We start from the raw sequence: 25,004 nt of genomic DNA, 5'->3' as shown, positions 1-25,004 counted from the left end.
CCGGGTCCGTAGGGAACCCTACCGGGAACGTGGTCTCTCATACTGGACGGGGTATGGGGACCTTTTGTATTTTGGCGCCCATACCGGACGGGGTATGGGGACGGCCCGTTTCACTCTCATACCAGACGGGGTATTGAGGTTTATGGTTTTGGTGCCCATACCGGATGGGGTATAGGGACGGCTTTGGAATCAGGTTATAAATGTTAAGGGTTCACGGGTAGCGGGACCCCTATGGATCCCCATGGATACTAGTAGGTTGGTAAATGAGGAAAATGTATTGTTTAATGATTGAAATGCAAATGCGTGGTAAGTATTATGTTATACAGTTCGTATGATTTCATGATGATAATAATGTTATTGCTTTCATATGTTGTTTTATGTATCTCACCGATGTAAGTGGACAGTAAAAGATTTTAATACTGATAAAAGAATTTGTTATAAATTATGCTTCATTGGTCTTTTTGTGTTTTCTACCCACCTTTACCTCCGTGGCAGTGAGACAGTGTGATGTCTTTACTGGGCTGGTGTAGCTCATTCCTTATTTAACCATTTCAGATCAGGAAGACATTGTTCTCGAGCCCGTTCCGCAGGAAGACGGCGAAGGGGACGCCTAAAGACTCCGTAGTTATATTTATAGTTATTATTTTCGAGTATCTCTTTTAGCTAATTTGTTCTTTTATATTTTGAGCACGTTTTTTGTTTTATGTAAGGAATGTTAATCAAAATTTTTGTTACGCTTCCGCATTTGACATTTTTAATACACATATTTCATATTTAAATTTCCGGGGCCGTTACATATTTAAATTTATACATATTCATTCATAAATGTCTAAATATAATATTTAAAAAAATATTTTTACGTAAGATAATAGTTACTATCTAATTTATAATAAAAAAATAAAAATAAGAGAACGTGAAAAATGAAAAATTTTGTGATAAATTCACGAGGTTAGATCCTACAGTTGGGAGTTTGTAAATATTAATAAGCCGAGTTTATATTTATAATTGTTTTATTCAAAAAAAAAAAATTAAACCATGCAAATGAAAATTTGAAAGTCAAAAGCTTATCATATTAATGAGGCATGCATGTGACAAACATGTATAAGATTATAGTTACTCGATCTAAAATTCAAACTTCAAACCCTAATTTTGATTTGTCATCTCTATTGAGATTAAATACCTATAATTTATTTATTTTTTTAAATTTAATTTAAAAAATAAATTATCAATATTTTTTAAAAAATTTATCTTAAAGTGTTATTAAACTGAAACGCTAACATCCACATATTAATCGTAGTTTCAACTGTATATGTTAAAATTTTTTATTTAAAATGTTTAGCATAATATCATTGTTGATATAAATTTAAAATAAGTAAATTTATTTATTAACTATTTATTAATTGTCATATGTAATATTTTCATTTTAGTAAGATTAATTGTCACATTTTTTATTTTTTTTAAAATTAAAGTTTATTATTATTATTGTCGTTATTATTATTATATGAAATTATAAAAAAAAGAGAAAAAGAAAAAAAAAACAAAAATAAAAGAAACAGAGAAAATTAAAAAAGAAGAGAGTAAAAATGAAAATTAAAAAAAGAAAAAAAGAGAGAAAAATTAACAAAAAAGGAGATAAAAGTGAGTTAAAAATGAATAATAGAAAATGCGAGAGGAAATACAGAAAAAAATAAAGAAAAAAAGAGGGAAATAAAATTTAAATCTCCATTTTATCCCATTTACCATGTATATTTTTTAACTTATTGTATCAAAGAAAATGTTTACGAGCTTAGCCTAGACCAAAATCAGGAACCGGATGAGTTAGAACCAAGATTAAGGCTCGATTTTGTCTAAATAAACCTAGTCCGCAGAATTAGCTTAAGCCCAGCCCACATAATCCATTTAAAATTAGAGCGCAACGGTGCCGTTTCACTCTAAAAATTGTTCCATTCCTCTTCCGTCGCTTTCAATCAACAGAAAGGGGAGGGTGGACAGGAGCGTTGAGAGAGAGTGCGAATCTGGAGGCTTCCGCTTGAGAGATCGATCTGGTTTTCTTCTTCCTTTTGGGCAAGAGAGCAGAGGAGACGGCGGGAAAAAGGAGAAAGAGAAGGAAGAGGGGAGCTGGGGTTTTTTTTGAGATAAAAACAGAGGGAGGAACGCGACGGAAAGAGGAGGGGAGCGCGGCCGGGAAAAGAGCGATGGTTTTTCAGGTTTGGTGGCAGAGAAAAAACACAAGGCTTTTCTTATTCGGGAGAGCTGGCAGAGACAAGAAAACAAAGGGGGGCGCGAGAGAAAATATATTTGTTGAGAGCCAGTAGAGGATAGAGTGAAAACAGAGAGGGAGGAGAGCGTGATCTAAATGCCGAAAACCAGAAGGGCCCTCTTGTTTCTCTAAAGAGGGATTGTGAGAGTTTTGGTGTGTTCATCAGTAAAAAAGATCGAAGAAGAGGCGAAGGAAAGATTTAGGTCCAAGCGTTTGCCGACTTTAGGTATGGTTTCTTTGAATCTTTATTTATTTTCTTGTACGGTTTAGATGTGATCTCAAGGATATCTTGGATTTAAGAGGGCAAGATTGTAACTGATCTTCTTGAAATGGAATGAATTTATTTGAGATTTTGAAGAGGAAGACTATAATATATGAATGTAGTTCCAGTCCTATTATAATAAATTAACGTAGACGGTTTAATTTATTGGATTATGCACTGTCTTTTTTTCTAATTGTGGGTCATTGAATGAATTTTTGGAAGGAAGGCAAGATTTGTTCACTTAAGTGTGTATGTATCACCATTTTTCTTTTGACTGTTTCAATTAATCATCTTATTTTTTTTCTGGTTGTTAAATCATCTTAAAGGTTTGTTGCTTGCCATTTTTACAATTCATCTGCAATGTCATGGGTGTGTTATCTCTTTTGGGGTTGCTTGAATTTCGCTGTTCATGACTAGGAAGAATGGTTTTACTCAGGCTTAATTCATTTTTTTGAAACACTTATTTACACGCATTGCATATTTTATGTCGGCCTTTTCTCTTCATTTGAATGGAAGGTGAAGGTAGAGGCTTAAGTCTTGGTTTTCTTTTTGATCCTACATTTTCTTTCAATATTTAGGTAATAGTTCCATAATATCATTGAACTTATATTGTTCGATTTTGGTTGAGTACTTGTTTGATGCTGGTTACTTTGATGAATATTCCAATTCAAGGACAAAAAATGAATTACGTGTAAATATATTTTTTCTTATTGAAGTATTAATTGGCAACTTTTGGGCTTTTTATTCTGTTTTATTCTCATAAGGATGTTTTTAAGCATCATATGTAGTACAAAAAAACAAGAACATGATAAGGATAATGTTGCTAAAGAAAAGGATACAAGTAGCAACAACAAAAGATAATTTTCCTTTATTGGTCATTGAGCAACAAAGTGTGTCGACACATCACCAAGCTCCCAGAAAAGGGGGTTCGCGGAAGAATTAATCACATGGAGCTTTATGTGAAAGTTTTGTGTTTTTTACTTTGCTGTTATTTAGCACACACTTACATTATAGATAGAATTTTAATTTTGCATGCAAATTATACTAATTAATTAGGTTACATTATGCCTTACATCAATGAAAACATTGTATTTTTTTTTTTATTTTTCAGTTCATTTGTTTATCATTTTTATATTGTGGCATATAATTCATGGGATCTTGTCAAGTGCATTGTGAAACAGTTAATAGCGTGGATTATGGTAAAATACGTAATAGGGTACATAATTTTCTATTTGTAATTTTCAGAATGAAAGTTATTAAGCTCAAATTTTCTTGTCTGCAGGGGCAATTTTAAGTGTCTTATACGATGCAGCACGTTCCAACAACTATTGAGGAACAATTAATACTGAAGGCAATAAAGGAAGAATGTTCATGGGAGAATCTACCTAAACGACTTCAAGCAACCCTTGGTTCCAAAGAGGATTGGCACAGAAGGTTAGGATGATTCTTGTTATTGTCATTAAATGTAAGAAGCTATGTAATTCGGGTTCTAGCTTTTGACTTCCGACTGACATGATTTTAAGGACAACTTGTCACTTTGTTGAATTTTCTTTGTTTTGGGTTCACATCTCCTTCACTTCTCCAGAGATGACCTTTTTATCTCACAGTTCTTCTTCTGGTGTTGTTGTGATCTCTTGCAGGGTCACTGAACATTGCATTAAAAAAAGACTCCAATGGAACACATGTTTTGTTCGCAAAGTGTGCAAAGAAGGTGAATATTATGAAGAGATGATGCGTTACTTGCGAAAGAATCTGGCGGTGCGTGTTATATGGAAAGTTTTTAAGAGGCCCATCTTATATGAAAAGAGTGCTGGATCGTCTAAAAAGTTCAATTTTGCTAGCAATATATTTATTTGTTTTAAAGTGACCAAAATTCTCTGTTGGAGGTTTATCTCAAAGGCACATTGGCTCTAATTGCAATTTTGAGTTTATCTCCTATAGATTTTTATGAGAGGAAAAATTTCAAAATTTATTTTGGATTGTACCGTAACTTTGCCATTATAATGAAACAAAATGTGAACATATGATACAAAAATGAAGATCGGTCTTGCAAAGCAGATACTATGTCTCTGGATTGCTGCATGCTAAAAGAACTAAGCTAATATATAACATTTTTTGCCTAGCATAGCTTCATGATTTAGGTATCGAGTGAGAATTTTAAATACATAAGACTTAGAAACTGAGAAGTTTGAATGCCTAACACATGGTGAGTGGGATGTTTAATGCATAAGACAACCTAGTGTCAACACTTCTATTTTATTCACAGGTCCTCTGCAGTTTACTCTGTTAAGTTCTTACTTGCAGCTGTTTCCTTATCATCTTGCGGAGTATGTTTGCCGTGTAATGAGGATATCGCCTTTCAGATATTACTGTGATATGATATTTGAGGTTATGAAAAGTGGTAATATTTCAATTATTTTTTTGAGAAATTTAGAACAAGTTACTTATAATGCATTTATGTCATGTATAGCTCATTAATTTTGTATCTTGGAGTTTTGCTAGATCTATTATGTCTATCCTTTGTTGGCCTCTCTTCTATGTAATCCTGTTTTGATCTGCTGAAAGAAATGTGATTCTGCTTGAAGTAAATTGCTATATCTGTCTGCCTACCTGTTAGTTTTACAAAAATTTATGATAAAATAAACATGTTGGTGTAATATCTTGAATTTGCATCATGCTTGTCAGTTGTAGTATATTGATTATTGCATACATGCTTGTTAGCTGTAATCTTTTGATTTCTGGATTGGTGATCTCCCCCTTGCTATTCTTTTCCCTTGCCTTTATAGTCTTTCTTTTCACCATCGCACCCTCATATGCCATTTTACCAGATGGATGGGTGAATCTCCTAGAATCTCTCTTTCTGCGGGGACTGCAATGATTGTGAGTATGAAAAATGATTTCCTTTGTCAATATTCTTGAGTCTTTTTGTCCCCGTCACTTCCGGATGGTAGAATTTGGTTATTGGAGTCCTCTAATTTGTTTTCATGCAAGTCTCTTTTTCATCTCACATTCTCCCCCCGCCTCAATGGGACTTTTAGTCGTGTTTTCTTATTGTCCAATTAAAGATACTATTTGGCTTCATTATTTTAGACTTTGACACCCATTTTTTGGACTTTTAAAAAGAATGTTTCCTTCTTTACTTAAAGGACTGATTGTTGACTATTTGCATTGTGATGTGTGTGAAGTTGCAAAAGACAAAAATGCCTTTTCAATCAGTAACCAATGCACCCTTTTCAACCGGTAACCAAAGAAGTTCAGTCATGTTTTACTCGACCCACATAATATCTAGGGATCCTCTGCAGCTCTAAATGTATCTAGAACACAACAGTTAGTCTCTTTTGTTTTTGCTTTAGTGGCAAAAAAGAATATTATGAAAGATTTTACAATCTTAGTGGCTGAAGAGTTTGATGTAAAAAATACTTCCTTCACAACAATTTGGAGGAAGAGCTGTACATGGATATAGAGAAAACTAAGAGACAACAGAATGTGCAGATTGAAGAAGCATTACTGGTCTAAAGCAATTGCCAAAGGCTTGGTTTGAAAGATTTGCCAAACACATGGTACAAATAGTCAATTTGATCATACACCCTTTATAAACTTCTTGGATTTAGGAGTCATGGCATCTCTCTTGATGTATGTTGATGACATAATTGTAATAGGAAATGATGAGAAAAAGAATAAAGCATGAGAAGGTGTCTAATAAGAGAATTCGAGGTAAAAGAACTTGAGAGACTAAAGTGTTTATGAATTGAAGTAGCTAATTTGCAAGAAGAAATTTTTATCTCGTAGCAGAAAGTATGTGATCTATTTCCTAAAGGATGACAGGAAAATTAGCATGCGAACCTATCTCCACCACACTTCAGCAAAACACAAATTGGGAGAGGTAAAAGGAAGATTAGGCTGTGGATAGAGAGATGTATCAAGCACTTGTAGAAGAACTTACATATCTTGCTCATATAAGGCCAGATATTGCATATGACTTGAGCATGGTTAGCCCATTTATATGCATAGCTCAATAGAGATTCACCTCTTTTGTAGTCTACAGTATACTACATTAGGTAAAGGCTAATCAAGATGAATGAATTATATTCAAAAGAAAGCACTAGATTAGTCTCTTGGACATACATCAATGTAAATTATGTAGGTTCACTAGTTCATAGACGGTCTATTTCTGGTTATTGCACTTTCTTATGAGGAAATCTTGTGCACTGGGGATAAGAAGCAAAATGTGCTAGCTAGATTGAGCACAGAGGCAGAGTTCAAGATCATGACACAAGAAGTGTGTAAATTATAATAGCTCAAAATAATTTTGGATGATCTAAGGATCAAATGGGAAGGACCAATAAATTATTTTGCAACAAGTCTGTTATTGAGATTGTTCACAATCCTGTTTAATATTACAGAATGAAGAACATTGAAGCACATAAGCACTTCATAAAGGAAAAGTTGAATAGTGAACTTATTTGTATTCCGAATGTCTCAACTCATGGTCAACTTGCAGATATGCTAATGAAAAAACTCAGTGGTACAATGTTGTTGATTGGAAATGAAAAATTGCATAGTTACTAGCTTGGGGGGGAACATTAGAAAATTCATCAATTTTTTATCTTAATATTCAGAAATTAGTCATCCTTAAATTATGGGATATCAGTTATGGAATCCCACTGATATGAAGATTTGGTTTGCTGTAATTAGTTTCTTATTTTTTCTCTTTGTAAAAGCTATATTCACCTATATATATGCTCTTTCTCAATGTACAAGAAATTTGGTTTTGCTCTAAATTCCTCATCATTTACTTGCTTCATGTTTTTGCCAGTAAATTATCTTTCTCATTTATTTCCTATTATGACAGAGCAACCTTATGACAGCATTCCGAATTTCAGTGCTGCAGATGCATTTCGGCTTACAGGGATAGGAAGAAACGAATTTATTGACATCATGAACAAATGTAGATCTAAGGTACTGGATTATGTTGGCTGCGTGTTTATCTAACAAACTGTGGCTCTTGTTTGATGGATAGTAAAGAATGTCCATGTAACATAGCCATTAGCCTAAAGTGTTTCATGCAATTTGTAATATGAAATTCTATCTATTGCGTGTATACCATTATTTGAAGTTAGAAAAAGATGTGTGTGAGAAAATAATATTTAAGCTGATCCGGATGTCATAGTGTTTAGTAATATGCACTTTCATATGTTGCTATGCTGCAGTTTAAATGTTTAGATTTGACTTTCTGCAGAACAAATCTGATTGTTTTGCAAAGTTAATGGTGTGAAATTGGTTACAGTCCTTTGCAATAAGCTTTATACAATTTTCATGCATGCAAGGAAAACTCTTATTGGATCACCACATAGGTTCTCTTTCTGTATTTTGATTTTTTCTTGTAAAATTTACTTATGCATCTACGTGGGACAGAATTCTATTTCATTCCTTTTTTTTCCTTTTCGGGAGAGGAAGAGGAATACATAGACAAGGCACCAAAGGGGTGCTACTGATCTATAAAAAGCTGGCCACAAGCTCCTGTCTAGGAACTTGATGCAGAATGGGTTAGCATTAGATTTCCTAAATAAATCAGAAATTGTAATTATATTAAATGTAAACCAGTTATACCATTTAGAACTCTAGTACTATATTATCTACGAGTATTCTTTTTAGGATTTATATTCTTATTAGTCCTAATATTATTAATATTAGTTTCTTATTTTTATTAGGATTAATATTCTTAATTTTATTAGAATACTATTTCCTAATTTAACTCTGATTAGAGAAAATTACTTAGAGATTATTATAAATAGTTTTGTAATTTCACTTATTGATCATTCAAGTTATTTAGTGATACTTGGAGAGCTTATTAGTTTTCTGATTGTGTCATATAATCAAACTCTTAAATGTGATGTTTGAGACTTCTTGAGTGTAATGTCTAATTACTTAGAAATTATTAGAAATAGTTATGTAATTTCACTTATTGATCATTCAAGTTATTTAGTAATACTTGGAGAGTTTATTAGTTTTCTGGTCGTGTCATGTAATCAAACTCTTAAATGTGATGTTTGAGACTTCTTAAATGCGATGTCTAGGTTTTTATTTTTATTAACATTAGTATTCTTAATTCTGCTATATTACTATTTTCTAGTTTAATTCTAATTAGGAAAAGTTACTAATAACTTTTTTTCTTTTAGTTGTGTGATACAATAACTTTGTAATTTCACTTATTGATTATTCAAGTTATTCAATAATGTTTTGAGAGTTCCTCAGTTTTAATTTGTGTGATACAATTAAACACTTAAGTATGATACTTAAGACTTCTTGGATGTGATGCTTAAAACACCTTGGGTGTGATGTCTAAGTTGTTTTAATTCCCAAACCCTAATTGGACAAATCAAACCTATATGCCTTGTGATGACATCCCTTCTCTTTTACCTAAGGCGCTATAGAGGTTGTTGGGACCTAGGGCCTGTTGGAAAATTAACTTTATGTCACCTGTTTTTTAAGCGAGAGCATAGCATAATTATCACATGCCATGGACATAAAATATTCAGCTGAATGGATTTTTCTGTTTAGAATATACGTTAGCTGGTGCTACTAGTTGTTTATTTTCCTGATTGATTAAATATCCTGATGTCTGAGCATTGTTTCAAAGCTATTATATGGCATGGAGCATGCTTAATATTGTCTTAAAACCCATATTTACTCCTCTTGAGCTATCTAGAAAATCATGTGGAAGCTAAATAAGTCGATCGCGAAAGAGCTATTACCTATCCAACCTGTGGACTTTCCCATTGAGCCATGGTGGGGAGTTTGTCTTGTCAACTTCACCATAGAAGAATTTAAGGTCAGCCACAGTCCCAAGCCTCCAGGTTTCTTTTGGCTTACTTCTTATGAATCAGTATTCATGTGAATAAACTTTTTAAGTGAGTCTAGTTAACTGGTATATTTCATTGATGTCAAGTATAATTTTTTGTCCCTCTACTGTAGAAACTCTCAGAGGAAGAAATGGCAACAATAGACAAGGTATGCAAGGAGGAAGCTAATGCGTATGTCCTGTTTGATCCTGACATCATAAAGGGTCTTTATCGACGGGGATTGATATATTTTGATGTCCCTGTCTATCCTGATGACCGCTTCAAAGGTAATTTGTTTGTTTCATAGTGTCCTGCTAAATTTTGTTAGTTGTGCTCTGGATAACACATCTATTCAGGATCCTCCTTCCACCTCATTATGGAAAGAAGATAAAAGGAACTATCTTTTTTTTTCATTATTTCATTATTTCATTTGACACCCACAGTGCATCTTAGGGAGTTGAATGTGCATTAAAACATGGAGTTTCTATATTGTGAAATAGATTTCCACATTTCTTATTTCTGGTTACAAGATATAACCTAAGATGGAACTTTTTTTCCTCGGATTATTTATGTTTTTTCAGTTTCAAGGCTTGAAGGGTTCATTTCCAACAGAGAGCAGACTTATGAAGATCCTATTGAGGAGTAAGGCAACTACTGTTACATCTGGATGCCTTGTTTTGCAATTTCAAGCTATTTGCTAGAAGTGAGATAAGGTCCTAATGTTAGCAATTTTATTGTTCAGGTTATTGTATGCAGTTTTTGTTGTTTCAAACGAAAATTCAACTGTTGCTGAACTGGCATCAACTTTACAAGCTGATCTTACTCAGTTACAGGCAGCTGCATCATTTGTTTGCCGATTGGGTTGGGCAGTGAAAGTAATTGATCCGTCGTCTGTTCTTCAGGATAAAAATATGCCTGGCTCTCCACGAGCCACCCTCAGTGATGAAGAAGATTCTAGTATGGGATCAAATGCATTTGCTGATGGTGATGCTGCTCAAAATGAGGATAATTTGGTGACTGAAAGCTATGGACCACATCCTGGCCAGGCTAGGGTTGCTTTTGTCGTTGATGCTAATATAACATCATATCTCATGATGGGATCCGTTTCACCAGGTTCATTTTTCTTTCCTCCTTGATTGTCTGCACGCCTTTCTGTTTATATTTTGAATATCAAATTAATAGGGATGCCAATAGGTCAGGTCAGGATAGGTTTCACGAAATCTGAACACGATCTGTCCGTGAATGAAAGAAACCTGAAGCTGGTCTGGATCAGCAATGGGTTCATAAAATGGCATTCCATTCGTACCTTGCGGATTTTAGGTTAAATCCGCCTTGCCTAGGATTTATCTCTTTTGGCCTCTGTTGATGGTGCCAATCATCATCATCATCAGTGGCGCTGATCTTTCTCTTCTCTCATTCTTATTTTTTTTTTGGGTAAAAAAGCTTCCCATGTAAGCTTTTCAAAAGCTTCCTTGGGAAGCATTAAACAGAGGTGGCTAGACTATATACACACCCAGGTACCAACGTCCAGTTATATATATATATATATGCACACATGTTAAGGTGGGCCAGGAGGTGGATTATGTATTTTTTTTTTTTAAATAAAAAGTGTAAAGTATGTATTAACAAGTTACCAAGAGGGTACTACCCGTATACAAAAGATTTACAAATGTGTTAGGATGTCAATAACATTATGAAAATCCTCATTCCTAATACTATCATGCCCCAATACGAAAGCTCCAAAATAATTGTACCATCTATCTCTCAACCTATAATTCCCAACCTCTTTACTTCCAAGAGTTCTTAGATTCCTCTCTTTTCAAATAACCCAAAAAGTAGCCAATTGTATTAATTTACATATTTTTCCTTAGTAATAGCCCACCCCATGCCCAGATCTTATCTTTTACAGACCCGGCCATCACCCAGTTGATTCCAATTAAACTGTAAATTATACACCACAATTCATAGACAACCAGACACCAAAGGAGGATGTGATTACATGATTCCGCTGCCTGCTTACACAAATAACACCTGTTAGTTAGTATATGACCTCTTGTCATCAGTTTATCTATGGTCAAAATGCTTTCTCTACTGGCCTCCCACGCAAAAAGAAGCAATTCTGGGTAGCACCTTCACTTTCCAGACCTGATAAACAGGAAACTTATATGTCTTGACAGACTCCTCACTAACGATATGCCAATAGAAGGATTTAACAGAGACATCCTTTCTGATTAAGCTTCCCCAGAAGTTGGTCCGGCTCAGTAGGGATCTGAATTTTGGAAAGAAGCTGCAGCAATTCTTCATATTCTCTCACTTCCCAATTGTTTAAGTTTCTGTTAACATTATCCATCCAGGCAGTACTCTCACTATCTCCAGCATATACTTACTCAATTATCAAGTTTCTGGAATGAGCAAAGCAAAGATACGTGGAAACCGATTCCCAGACAGTCCCCCTCCATCCATTCATCCAACCAAAATCTTATTTCATCACCTCTACCCAACTTCCATATAGTGCATTCTTTAAATCTAGGCCATCATATCACCACAAACAGACCCCATGACCCCTCCTCTGTCCGGCATCTCCCCACCTCTCCAAAACACCCCATCTCACCTCAATAATCCTCCTCCAAAGCCTTCCTTCTTCCTTCAAAAATGTCCACAAACATTTCCCTTGAAGAGCCGCATTCATTTCTACCAATGATCTAATACCCAAGCCTCCCTTTTTATAGGACTTTTTACCTTTGTCCCATTTCACCAAATGATATCTTTTTATCCTTTCCTCATCTCCCCAAAGAAACTGACATTATATGGCTTCCAATTTTCATGCAATTTTGACAGGGATCGTCAAAGTGGAAAGGAAGTATATAGTGAGTTTTGCTAGGTGCTTTTAATTAAAGTGTGCCTCCCACCCTTTGACAAAAGATTATTTTTCCAGCCCGCTAACCTTCTTTCAAACGTCTCGACCACAGGTTCCCAAGTTCTTTGATCTTTGAACTTTGCCCCAAGAGGAACACCGAGATATTTGATAGGCAAGTTGGCTGCTTGATACCCCATAACCCGAGCCAGCTCCTGTTCATCCCTTTTATCCCCAATTTTAACCATTTCAGTTTTATTAAGGTTGATGTGGAGTCCAGAAATACCCTCAAAACATAGGAGAATGCACCTTAGGTGAAGCAGATATTGTTTTTCTGGTTGGCAGAACAGCAAGGTCATCCGCGAAAAAGAGGTGAGAGACCTCAATACCATTGCCCACATAAACTCCTTGCAAGAGCTGAAGCTCTTTTGCTCTATTCATCAAATCATTTAGAGCTTCCATCACAACAATGGAAAGTAATGGGGTGAGTAAATCGCCCTGTCTAATTCCTCTAGAAGTAGTGAGAAATTTTGATGGGCCACCATTGATTAAAACAGCAAATGATGTGCAGGTCATGTAAGTGTGAATCCATGATCTCAATTTTTGTCCAAAACCCATTCTCCCCAACATATAATCTACAGAATCTCAACATACATGGTCATATGCCTTCTCTGTATCATGTTTACGCAACAAACCTTCTTTTTTCTGGACCACCAGGGCATCTACAATCTCTTTAGCTATTAGAATTGCATCTTGGATTTGTCTACCTCCTACAAATGCATGTTGACATTTTCCTATTGCCTCCCCCCTACACCCTAGAGAGTCTACTTGCCAACACTTTAACAATGAGCTGGTAGATGCAACCAATTAAGCTTATAGGGCGAAAATCTCTTATGTATTTAGCTCCCTTCTTCTTGGCGATGAGTATAAGGAAAGTTGAGTTCAATGATCTAACAAATTTATCATTTTCGTGCGTCTCTCTAAATACCTCCATGACATCATCCTTGATGATGTTCCAAAATTTGTGGAAGAACATGTTAAAACCATCTGGTTCCGGCGCCTTATCCCTATTGGAACTTTTCAAACACTCTAGCACCTCTTCCTCAGAGAAATCTGCTTCAATCATCTGTTTGCTAGCTTCGAAAATCCTCGCAAAATCCAAATCATCCAGTTTCGGTCTCACCCTAAACTCTTCCTCATAAAGCCTTGAAAAGTAAGCTCGGGCAGCTTCCCTCATGTTGTTGTTTCCCCAGTGTCTTACCTCCTCCAGTCCCACAATTCATCAACATAATTGCTCCTCCTTCGGTGGCTGGCCAGAGCTTGGAAATATTTAGTATTTTTGGTCTCCCTCCTTCAACCATATCTCCCTAGATTTCTGTTTCCATTCCCTCTCCTCAATCTGTAATGAATTAGCTATTTTTAGCTTTAACTCATCCCTCCCAGCCTTCTCCTCCATTGTAAATCTGACCCGCCCACCCTTCATATCAAGATCCCCCAACTCCTTTCATCATTTTGTTAATCTCTTCACCTTTCCTCTTCCCTTTGTCCTTTGCCCAAGCCTTTATTTCATTTTTTAGGTACTTCAGTTTACAGGCCACTCTGAAACTAGCCTTCCCTTGAACATTATGGTTTTTCCATTTCTCTTCCACAAAGAGCCGAAACCTTTCATCCTCTAGCCAGTGATTATCCAACCTGAACGGAATAGGGCCCCACTGAATGCCATCCACTCAAGGCAGATTGGGAAATGATCTGATATAGGCTTTTGGAGCAGTTTTTGGCAAACACCTGCAAGCTGCAAGAGGAAACTAGGTGAAATGAAATACATAAACTAGGAAACTAGGTGGATTATATATATACAGCTTCCATTATATATATATATACATACAGCTTATATGTATAGAAGCGTGTAGGGGAGAAGGGGGGTGGGTGGTGTATTCAGGTTAGAAGAAGTTTAAAGGAGGATGAAGAGGTAGAATTCTGTAATCTGCTTCGGTGGCTTGCTGCTTTTAAGGTGAGTAATGAGAATGACAAAAGAATTTGGAAACCGGACAAGAAAAAAGGCTTTTCAGTGAAGTCCTACTATAATCTTATTGCCAAAAATGGTGAGGAGAGTGCCAAGACAGCACCGTTTAAGCAAATTTGGAGGTCTAAAGTTTTGTGTAGAATGGCTTTTTTCATATGGGAAGCTGTCAAAGAAAAAATCTTGACCATTGATTTGTTGAGAAAGAGAGGAATGATAATAACCAATAGGTGTTACATATGCAAGGCTGAAGAAGAATCATGCAACCACTTGTTACTTCATTGTCCTATGGTCTACAAAATTTGGGAGTACGTGTATGAGATTATGGGAATGATGTGGGCTATGGCGGGTAGTGTTAGTAAGGAGTTGTGGGCATGGGCTGGTTTATGTAATAAGAAAAAAGATTTATTCCTTATCCCACTTTCTTTTATTTGGGTGTTTTGGAGAGAGGAATACTAGAGATTTTGAGGATATTAAAACAGACATTGTAAATATTAGGGATAGATGGTTTTATACTTTTAGTTTTATTTTGATTGGTCATGACATAACTGATTGGGAAGATTTTGGGATTGTTATAGACTACCTGATCGACTGTTAATTTTGTAATTTTCAGGTGGTACCTCCTTGATACCTTTGTGCATAATAATACTATATCTCTTTTATTTTTAAAAAAGTATATATATAAAAGGGTGTAGGAGACGGCTTTATTGGGTATTTTTTAAATATCAATTATATGTTTTATATTTAATAATTAAAAAATTAAAATATATATTATACTACATATGGAGAGATAAAGAGGAGAAAAGTGGGTCAAAGTTCGGACATGGTTTGTTACCTTCAAACTCATCCCACCCTGGTATGATAAAACTAGAACCCACCCCGAGCAGACATGTGTCAGTTCGGTTTTGATTAAAATCTGGGATGGATATGAGCTGGTTGGTTCGGTTTTGATGGGTCGCAGATGTTTTGCCGCCTCTACAAATCAATATGTTCTAATTTGAATATACTTTGTTTTAGAAAAAGAAAATTCAAAGCATGCCTGGTGTGGAGTAGATTTAGTTACTTTCATTTTCTAATAGATTAAAAATTGTATTTATTCCAAATATAGTTTTTGTTGTCCAAATATGAAATTTATTACATGTTGCAAAAAGAGGATCCTGTGTGGAAGACTTAATATCGTTGACTGCATAATCTGTTTGCCTCTTGGTTTTTTTCTTTGTGTTTAGTGATGTAACGGCCCCGTAAATTTAAAGAAAATGTATGTATTAAAAATTTTAAGTACGGAAGCGACATAAAAATTCTGATTAATATCTCTTACACAATAACTAAAACGTATTAAATGTATGAAAAAATAAACTAATTGAAGTTAACACTAGTAATGAATGCTATAAATAAATCTATCAAATCCTTAGTCATTTACTCGCCGTCTTCCTGCGGGACGGGTTCGGGAACCAAGTCATCCTGATCTGAAATGGTTAAGTAAGGAATGAGCTACACTAGCCCATTAAAGACATCACACGATCTCACTACCACAGGAGAAAATGTTTGTAGAAAACAAAAACGACCATTGGAGCATAATTTATAGTAAACTCATTTATCAATAGTAATAAAAACCTTTACTGTCCACTTACGTCGGTGAGATTCATGAAAACAATTACATCATAAATATCATAAAATCATGTACACTTTGTAACATAACACATATCAAACTCGCGTTTTTCAATCATCAGACAACAATTTTCCTCTTTTATCAGCCTACTAGTATCCATGTGGATCCATAGGGGTCTCCGCCACACGTGAACCATTCACATTAATAACTTGATTCCGGGGCCGTCCCCATACCTCGTCCGGTATGGGCGTCAAAAACATAAACCTCAATACCCCGTCCGGTATGAGGGTGAAACGGGCCATCCCCATACCCCGTCCGGTATGGGCGTCAAAACACATAAGGTCTTCATACCCCGTCTGATATGAGAGACCACGTTCCCGGTAGGGTTCCCTACGGACCCGATCCGTCCACCATCTCCCAAGATATCTAGTGAAGCTGTAGACATTATCCATTATCAATTCACATACCTTTTTACTATTTTTCTTAATCTCAATTGTCCAGTCAAATACAAAATACGTAAACCAGTAATGAACACCAAACAAGGCAACAAAACATCGGGTTCACAATAATTCAAAGCATAATAAATGAAACCGTGATTCATGCATATGAAATCATAAAATAAACACATCAGGTACCCTACTGCATTTAAAACTGTAAAATAGATCAAATAACAACTGACCGCCAAATACACCAGATTCGGGCTCCATTAGCAACCTTAAGCAATTATACATATCTATTAATTCATGAAATACCGTTTTATCATTTATTGAGCTTTAATACCGTGATAGGAAATAGGGTGAGAGATCCTTACTTGTTTCGGGGTCTGAAATCGGGTTCTCACTGCGCCTACGGGCTGTCCCTAAATTCCCTGAATTTTTTCTCGGGAAACTGACATACTTCCGGTACCTGCACGTGTCGCAAAAAACCCCAAATCAGACCCAGGGCCCTTTCGGCCAATATCAGAATTCTGGCACGGCGGCGATCCGCCTCGGGCTGGCCGTTTCTGGCCGAATTTGGCCAAACTCGCATCAATTCTTGCGATAAAACAACCCTAGGGCCCTCGGTGGGCCAAAAAATCACGAAAAACCGAGACTTACTGGCGGCGGAGCTCTCGGGTGCGGCGGCTTCTCCGGCGCGAGTCGCGATTCGATGTTTTGCTCCGGTCAACCTGTAGAGAAAATGATGGTGATCACAGTGGTGTAAAAATTTCATCGAACGGGAACCGGAAAGGGCCTCATCGGAGGCAAAAACCGAGGGAAGCCGCGGCGGCACCGCTGGACTTCGGCGGTGTTTTCCGGCCGATTGGCCGGTGGTTTGGTTCCGATTTGGCCATAGGCGGATTCAGTATCGAAAAACAAGCCAAGGGGAGAAAATTTACCTCGTTTGGCGGTTGAAAAATCCTCGTGTGCGGCGGTGGGTGGCGGCGGCCGGCTCCTTCGGTGACTGGGTCGTCTTCTCCGACGAGGGTACTGGCGGCTAGGGTTTGGGGTTGGGTGTGGGTGAGGTTATTTATAACCTTCCCCTTTTAATCTCAGCTGTCAATCACGATTTAATCTGGTCCGTCCGATCGCGATTAAAATAGGAACAAATTTTGGTCGTCCATCGCGATGCAATCTGAGGCGTTCGTGCGTGATTCGATCTGGGCCGTCCGCACGCGTGAGATCTGTGCCGTCCGTGCGTGCGGGAACGGATCTGAGCCGTCCGATCGCGCGCACGCGGATCGTCCATGTGGCCCCGTCCGCGTGGCTTTCCGCATCAGCGTTCCTGCCACGTGGCGTGTCCTGATTGGCTGGGGCTGCTGACATGGTGCAACTTCTCTAAATTGCGTTTTGACTCTTGATTTTCGATTTTCTTTTCAAAAACACTCACAAAATCCAAATTTTCACTCATTTTTTCTAAAATTATTTTTAATTACTTTCTAAAAATAATTTTATCCAATTTTATAATTATTATTATTTTTATTTCTATTAAATTAAATTAAATTAAATTAAATTAAACACATAATTATTACAAAATAAATTAACTATAAAAAAAATTTTCATACAAAATAAAAATAGTTTTGGGGTGTTACAAGTGAAGTAACTAGAAGAGCAAGGTAACTCTGATGTTTCTTTCTGTGATGTTGTTCCTCAATTGAATTTCTTATTCCATTTTTCTTGGTCGCAGTAGCTTCTGGAGAACAATAAAGGTCCATGTTTGTGTATATTGTCCCTTAGTCCTTTTTGTTTTTGTTGACTGAAAACAGTTAGTGATAGTGCGCATGAGCATTATTGATATTTTTCTTGAGAGAAAATAAATTAGTGTGGGCCTGGAACTTGTGTTCGGTATGAACTTTTCTTTGATGAAGTTTCCTGTTTCCTCTCAATAGCTTGCATCCTCCTGAGCATACAGAATCCAGAGACATGATATTGTTTGAATGAACTATTAGAGAGTTCTTGACTAGATGGCTGAAGTCTTATTTATTGAACTTAGAATGTCTTACCCCTCATATTCAATGTGGGCCTAGTTTGAGAAACTCTAGACTGGTTGAACGACTAGTGTATGAAAGTCTAGACTAGTTAATTAATTATCATATTATTAGTTTAAACTGAACTACATTATTTGATTCACACGGCTCATTCATTCCCTCAGTACACCATGTTTTGCTGGTAGGACAGGAAAAAGTAAATATAACTGTATTTGTTGATCTTTATTTTTAGGGTAAGGCTTGGATCTCACTTCTATTATTTTTCTCCTAGAATATGTTTCCTCATATCTCCTTAATCGAGAATTGTTACAGGTAGTAGACAAAATTAAGCCAGTTATTTCCTGAAAAAATTTACTGACAAGCAACTTAAGCCCAAAGAGGAACCGACTTGCTTATTGTGGTTATTATTATTATTTTTTGAAATAAGCTTATTGTAGTTATTTTATTTGGCAGTCAGATGTAATCCAGGTTTATAAGTCAATAATTTCAGCTAGCATTTCATGTGCCATTTTCAAACTGGTTTTTCTAGCTGTTTATATATTTCACTTAATATTTTTTGCAGGCTTGAAATCTCATGCTGTAACGCTGTATGAAGCGGGAAAACTTGGTCATGCCAGCATTGCAGATCTTTGCAAGGATTTGAGCACTTTGGAAGGAGCAAAATTTGAGGGAGAACTACAGGAATTTGCAAACCATGCATTTAGCCTCCGTTGTATTCTTGAATGTTTGTTGTCAGGTGGAGTTGCTATCAATGATGGAAGTGTTGAAGATAAGATGAATACAGTGTCTTCAAGCAACAATGAGACCATTTCTCTGATAACAGATGTTGCTCAAACAGAAGAACATGGAAAGTCTATTGGCGATGAAGCTATTCAGAATGAGGATGAGTCAATGAGTTTGGAGATCCCTCAGAATGGTTCTGCTCCGATTGAACCTGCTTATGGGGGTACCAATGATGAGACATTTAGAAACAGCCAGTCTGAAAATAGTAATTTGTTAAATGAGGCCTCTAAATCTGACTCAAGCTTGCAGAGCAATGAGAAATCAATACCAGTTGAAGGATCTGATATTGGGAGAGTGAACTTAAGGAAGAAAAAGAAATATCGTGTGGATCTTCTCAGATGTGAAAGCTTGGCTTCTCTTGCCCCAACAACCTTAGATCGTTTGTTTCATCGTGACTATGATATTGTTGTGTCTATGATACCTCTTCCCCATTCATCTGTTCTTCCTGGACCAACGGGCCCCATTCATTTTGGTCCTCCATCTCATTCATCAATGACACAGTGGATGAAGTTGGTAATGTACTCAACTGTTCGTGCTGGGCCTTTATCAGTTGTTCTAATGAAAGGACAGTGTCTAAGACTGCTTCCTGCACCACTTGCTGGCTGTGAGAAAGCCCTAATATGGTCTTGGGATGGTTCTGCAATTGGAGGATTAGGAGGCAAGTTTGAAGGCAATTTAGTAAAGGGAAGTATACTATTACATTGTTTAAATTCACTTCTTAAATACTCAGCTGTCCTGGTACAGCCCCTTAGCAAATATGACCTCGATGATTCTGGTAGAATTGTTACTGTGGATATACCATTGCCCCTAAAGAACTCGAACGGTTCAATTTTACAGTTGGGGGATGAATTAGGACTACCTAAAGGGGAGAAGGTGAAAATGAATTCTTTGTTAACTGAGTTGGCAAACAAGATGGAGCTGTGGACAATTGGCTATATTCGTTTCTTAAAACTTTTCAAAGAAAGAGAATCAGGCTATTTTTCATCTGATGATGACAAGTACGAATGGGTCCCGCTAAGTGTAGAATTTGGGATACCGCTCTTTAGTCCAAAATTGTGTAACGACATATGTAAAAGGATGGTTTCATCACAGTTACTTCAAGCAGATTTCCTTAGTGAACATCATGACGCAATGCAATGCTTACGGAAAAGGTTGCGGGATATTTGTTTACAGTACCAAGCAACAGGTCCCACTGCCAAACTTCTTTACCAGAAAGAGCAATCAAAGGACTCATCTCGGCAGCTAGTGAAGTATGCTAGTGGAAGATGGAATCCGCTTGTGGACCCTTCTTCTCCCATTTCAGGAGCACTTAGTGATCATCAGCGTTTGAAGCTTGCTAATAGACAGCGCTGCCGTACTGAAGTTTTGAGCTTTGATGGGAGCATTCTTAGGTCAGTTACAATTCTCCTTGTTTTATTGCCACCTCCAGCCTTGCTCTGCATAACTTGTCAACCACAGTTGCATAGTCTCATATAAATTTGCTTCACTATAAAGCAACCTCCATAATGACATATATATTGTAGTACATCATCGTATATATAAACTCGTAGTCTTATATTTTTTGAGAAGAAAAAATTGAACCAGTTAAGAAATTACCAATAGGATGCAATCTGAATAAAAAATATTTTTGTCTTGTAAAATATCTACTAGATCCTCAAGATCATCATTGAAATACAATGGTTGGTCCTTAATCAAAAAGCCTAGAGCCTAAAATAAATAATCTTTAAATCTGTCAAAAGAAGATCCACAACTCTCAAAAACGCTCTTATTTCTTTTCTTTGATAGAAATGTTCTTGTTTCGAATAATAGCAAAAATGGAAAGAAACTGCAAGTAAAGAGGTCTACACTTCATTCAGTCATCTCTCCAGATCTCTCCCCAGATCCCACTTTCCATATAATGCACTTGTGGAAGACTTCTTTACCCACTCCATGTAATGCACTTATGGAAGACTCTCCTTACCCATGCTAATTCTCTTATACATACATACACGATCCAGAACTTGGGGGCTCTTTGCTTGCTGCATAGACATTTCCAGGCCAAATTTTGCTTCAATCACCCTCCTTTATACTCTGTCTCTCTTAGGGATGATTACAAGATGGATTCAAGGCAAGATTTCCCAAACCCAAACTCAACCAATTCTTATAAAAAACAAACCTGAGCTGCCCTGAACTTGAGGCGGGTTTGGATTTTTTTTAATCTTTTCGGATCGCCTCGCCTTTATTGGTTATCCAATTCAAACCTGACCCGGTCATTTCATTATATTAGAATAAACATAATTACATTTATATCAATAAAAATTAAATTGATATTTTGGTTAGATTTCTTAATACCTTGAATATGGGTTGACATTTTTTTGGTGCTGCATATTAATACACTTCTCACACTTTGTAGTTCAAAATGAAAATTAATAAAAATTAAAAATATATTTATTGATATATATAATAATATATGTGAATTATATTTATTAATATAATACATTTTATTTGTTTAAATAAATATAAATAAATTTGTAATATATGTATATATATATATACCTAGCAGGTTGGGTTTAGATAGGTTTTGGAAGGCCAAACCCAAATCTGCGCATCTTTTCCCGCCAACTTGAATCCCACCTAAACTGAGTCTGTACCTTAACTGAAAAAGCCTCATTGAATCGGGTTCGGGTGGGTTGAATTAAGCAAGTTGCGATGCAAAATGCCGTTCGTAGTCTCTATCCCTGAAAACCTCCATAGCTACTTCCATTGAAGAGTGGTGTTGAGCTCTATCAAGGATCTCACTTGTAAACTCCTTTTCTTCAATAGTTGTTTCACCACATCTCATGTCACTAAATGGTACCTCCTCTCTTTTGAGTCGCCCCACAAAAATATGCATTCAATCGCTTCCAATCTCTTAACTACATTAATTGGGATTGTGGCCAAGGAGAAAATATATGAGGATATTTGCCATGACACTTTTAATTAGGGTGAATCAGCCACCTATTCAAGTAATTCCCTTTTCCATCCTGACAAACGGTTTTTGACACAACTAGCCATAGGATCCCAGTGGAAACACTTTTGAATTTGGTTCGAAAGGATAAACCCAGATATTTCATTGGTAGGCTTCTCACTTTGCAACCCATCATATTTGAAAGATGTTAAAGAGGAAGTAAATCAGGTTAAAGGGTATAATAGTTAATGAGAAAGTAAAGTAAGGTGTTAAAAAGATAGCAAATCAGGTTAAAAGATATGAGGGTAAATTACACATTTTGTAATTAATTAACTTTTTTTTTAATTCTAGAAAACTTGTATATATAGGGTTATAATATTTAATAGAATACGTATTAAACTATTCTTAGGATGACTACTTGTTGGTCATATACTCAAGCTTTGTCTACTTACAAATGAATTTAAGTTAATTGCTGGATACATGGATCATAACTTCTAAGACTTAGTGATATCGGGACCACCGAACTCTTTATTGAAGTTTTGGTTGGCCTTATTGGCTTCCACAGTTTTGATCTGTCATTTTGTCCTGATACCGAGTCACAAACCTCGAAAACTATGACACTTAAAAATTTTATCATTGCAGATCATATGCTTTAACACCTGTATATGAGGCTGCCACTAGGCCCATTGAGGAAGCTGCCTCAGTGAGTACAACGAAGATTGATCCTGATGAACCTGACAGCCGAGAAGTTACCCTTCCTGGTGTTAATCTGCTTTTTGATGGTTCTGAGTTGCATCCCTTTGATATCAGTGCTTGCCTGCAGGCTCGTCAACCAATTTCCTTAATAGCAGAGGCTGCAGCATCCTCTGCATCTGCTGCTATTAGATAGAGCTTCCAGGAACTTGCTTCAGTGGTGTGAAAGGACTTTCTCTCAGTACTCCAAATAGCAGTCGCTAGTTAGTAAAAGGCTTGTTGCCACGACTATTCTGCTTGCTTTCTTAATCTTTGTGGTCAATTGAAAGGAAGATTGCTGATGTCTAAGGTAAGTATCAATTACCCCTGATATGGTTGCTCCCACTGGCATAGCATTTTCAATTGGTTGTATCCTTTTAGGGGACATGCTGACAAAGTGCCATCTGTGATTTGAGCAACAGTTGACATATAATATTGTAAAGAATCTCTCTCTCTCTCTCTCTCTCTCCAATTTGGTCAGCAACAAGAGAATTTTCTCTCAGGAAAAGGAAAAAGGTTGATAATAGTAAAGCAAGCCTAACAGAAACATTTGTTGACATTATTCAGCAAGTACTTGTGGAGTCCATGTGAATCCTCTTACACAGGAAATTTTTTTTTGCATACAAATAGGTGCAACTTTGAGTGGAGGCTAACATTTTCTTTCATTCGAGGTCTTGAGTTGTGCTGTCTCTACTGGAATTCCCTCTTTTTGGTTACTTTTCTTTTGGCTAAAATATTAAATTGGTTCATGTACTATGTTAAAATATTTAAATTAATCTTTGTACTTTCAAAAAGTTTTTGTTTTAGTTCCTGACTGTTTATGCATGCTAGCAATGTTAATGGATTTGCCATGTGGTAGTGAGTTGGATACTTGATTATTTTTGGTTTGGATGAATTGACATTTGGCGTGAAAACTAATTTATTTGTGTGCATTAATGACCAAAGACTAAATAATTTTTTTTTGGAAGTACTGGGATCAAAAGTGCAAAAAAAAAAGCATAAGAACTACTTTGAATAGTTTAAAATAGGATAAGGACCAATGTAGTATGGTCATGTTACCTGTTTCTTTTTGTTCTTTTTAGCTGTAGCTATGGTCATGTTACCGTTTTCTTATTTTACATGTTTTATACCTCATCAATGAGTTAGGTTGAGTTCCTTACCACCTCTCCTTGTTCAGCGCAGGTGGCATTTTGGAGTGTACAAGGTTTCTGATGAATGTGTTTCTCCAGGTTAGTATGTAATGAAAAGTAAAAATAATTTTTGGGGATGATAATTTGATGTGAAAAACAGTTTTGATCCCCATATTCTTTGTTTAGCGAGAAGAGGACAAAACTCATTCTGGCATGTGATACATGAGGAGCCAGTTGAGACCGAAATAAAAAAGAAGAAAAAGAAAAAAAAATGTATGGTGTAAAATGAGATGTTTATTCTTCCAAATTTCTGATTTATATGTTAGTTCAGATGTAATTGGCAATTGATGTAATTGCCTTGATTGTTATTTGAAAAAATGAATAGTAATATTTGTATCACAAGCTATGTTCATCTTTCTTTCCTTGATTTCTTCTGCAAAGACTTTCTTTCTAATTTACCATATAATTGATAGTTTGCATAATCTAATATGAATATATGTAGTTTAACTGTATAAATATAAAAACAAGAATTTAATTTAAAATAAAATTGAAGAAATATATTTTCATTATAGAAACTAGTTTCTTTTTAATGTGTCAGCACAATTTTGAAGTTGGTAAATTAGTTGCCATTTATTTTACACTACTAATTTATCTTTTTGATTTTTGACTTAGCCCACAAAGAATTTCCTAGAACTTCGCCCGCTTCTGCTAGTTGGATCACATGGTTAACATGAAGAACTGGCGTATAATTGAAAATCTCTTTAATAATTGAAATATGTCGTCATTTAGTTTTAACTGGATTGAACTGAATTAGGATCAGTGAAATTTGTAGTCCAGGAATTTTTGGACCAAATACCTAATTGAACATTATTTGGTCCAATCTGTTCTGGAATGAACTCGCTGGTTTAACATAGTTTTTTTGATTGAATTTGATAATATTTATCTTTATATTTTTTTTTTAACTTTTTATGGTAAAGAGACTTAGACTCAAAAGAAGTATTGCGTTGACTATATCACATATATAAGGATTTTTTTTTAATACAATATAATATATATATATATATATCTTGTATTAACTAGAGTTAAAAATTCAGCTTCTAATTTGAATTAAAATTTCAA

At 35.9% G+C, this 25,004-nt stretch overlaps 1 protein-coding gene across 10 annotated transcripts; it reads left to right on the top strand.

The window, feature by feature from the left end:
* The first annotated feature begins 1,934 nt into the window (after positions 1-1,934).
* Positions 1,935-24,307, top strand: LOC110816617 (FAM91 carboxy-terminus protein). 10 transcript variants are annotated; one of them, XM_088221638.1, is made up of 13 exons: positions 1,935-2,486; positions 3,805-3,956; positions 4,163-4,280; positions 4,827-4,923; positions 7,375-7,481; positions 9,232-9,354; positions 9,498-9,651; positions 9,946-10,006; positions 10,107-10,477; positions 18,877-20,488; positions 22,666-23,065; positions 23,938-23,984; positions 24,072-24,307. In XM_088221638.1, exons 2-11 carry the CDS (start codon positions 3,829-3,831, stop codon positions 22,910-22,912), a joined length of 3,018 nt encoding a protein of 1,005 aa, XP_088077764.1. In that variant the 5' UTR covers positions 1,935-2,486; positions 3,805-3,828; the 3' UTR covers positions 22,913-23,065; positions 23,938-23,984; positions 24,072-24,307. The 10 variants fall into 10 exon arrangements, with proteins under 10 accessions (XP_088077764.1, XP_088077763.1, XP_021900569.1 ...); XM_088221637.1 differs by having other exon boundaries at positions 23,933-23,984; XM_022044877.2 differs by having other exon boundaries at positions 4,163-4,233; positions 4,789-4,923; positions 23,933-24,307.
* Positions 24,308-25,004: the final 697 nt, after the last annotated feature.

This window comes from Carica papaya, chromosome 1 (genome assembly GCF_054855325.1).
Source record: "Carica papaya isolate Zhongbai chromosome 1, ASM5485532v1, whole genome shotgun sequence".
NCBI lineage: Eukaryota > Viridiplantae > Streptophyta > Magnoliopsida > Brassicales > Caricaceae > Carica > Carica papaya.
Note: the sequence above shows the minus strand (reverse complement) of the source record. Positions and strands in the feature narration are given on the sequence as shown.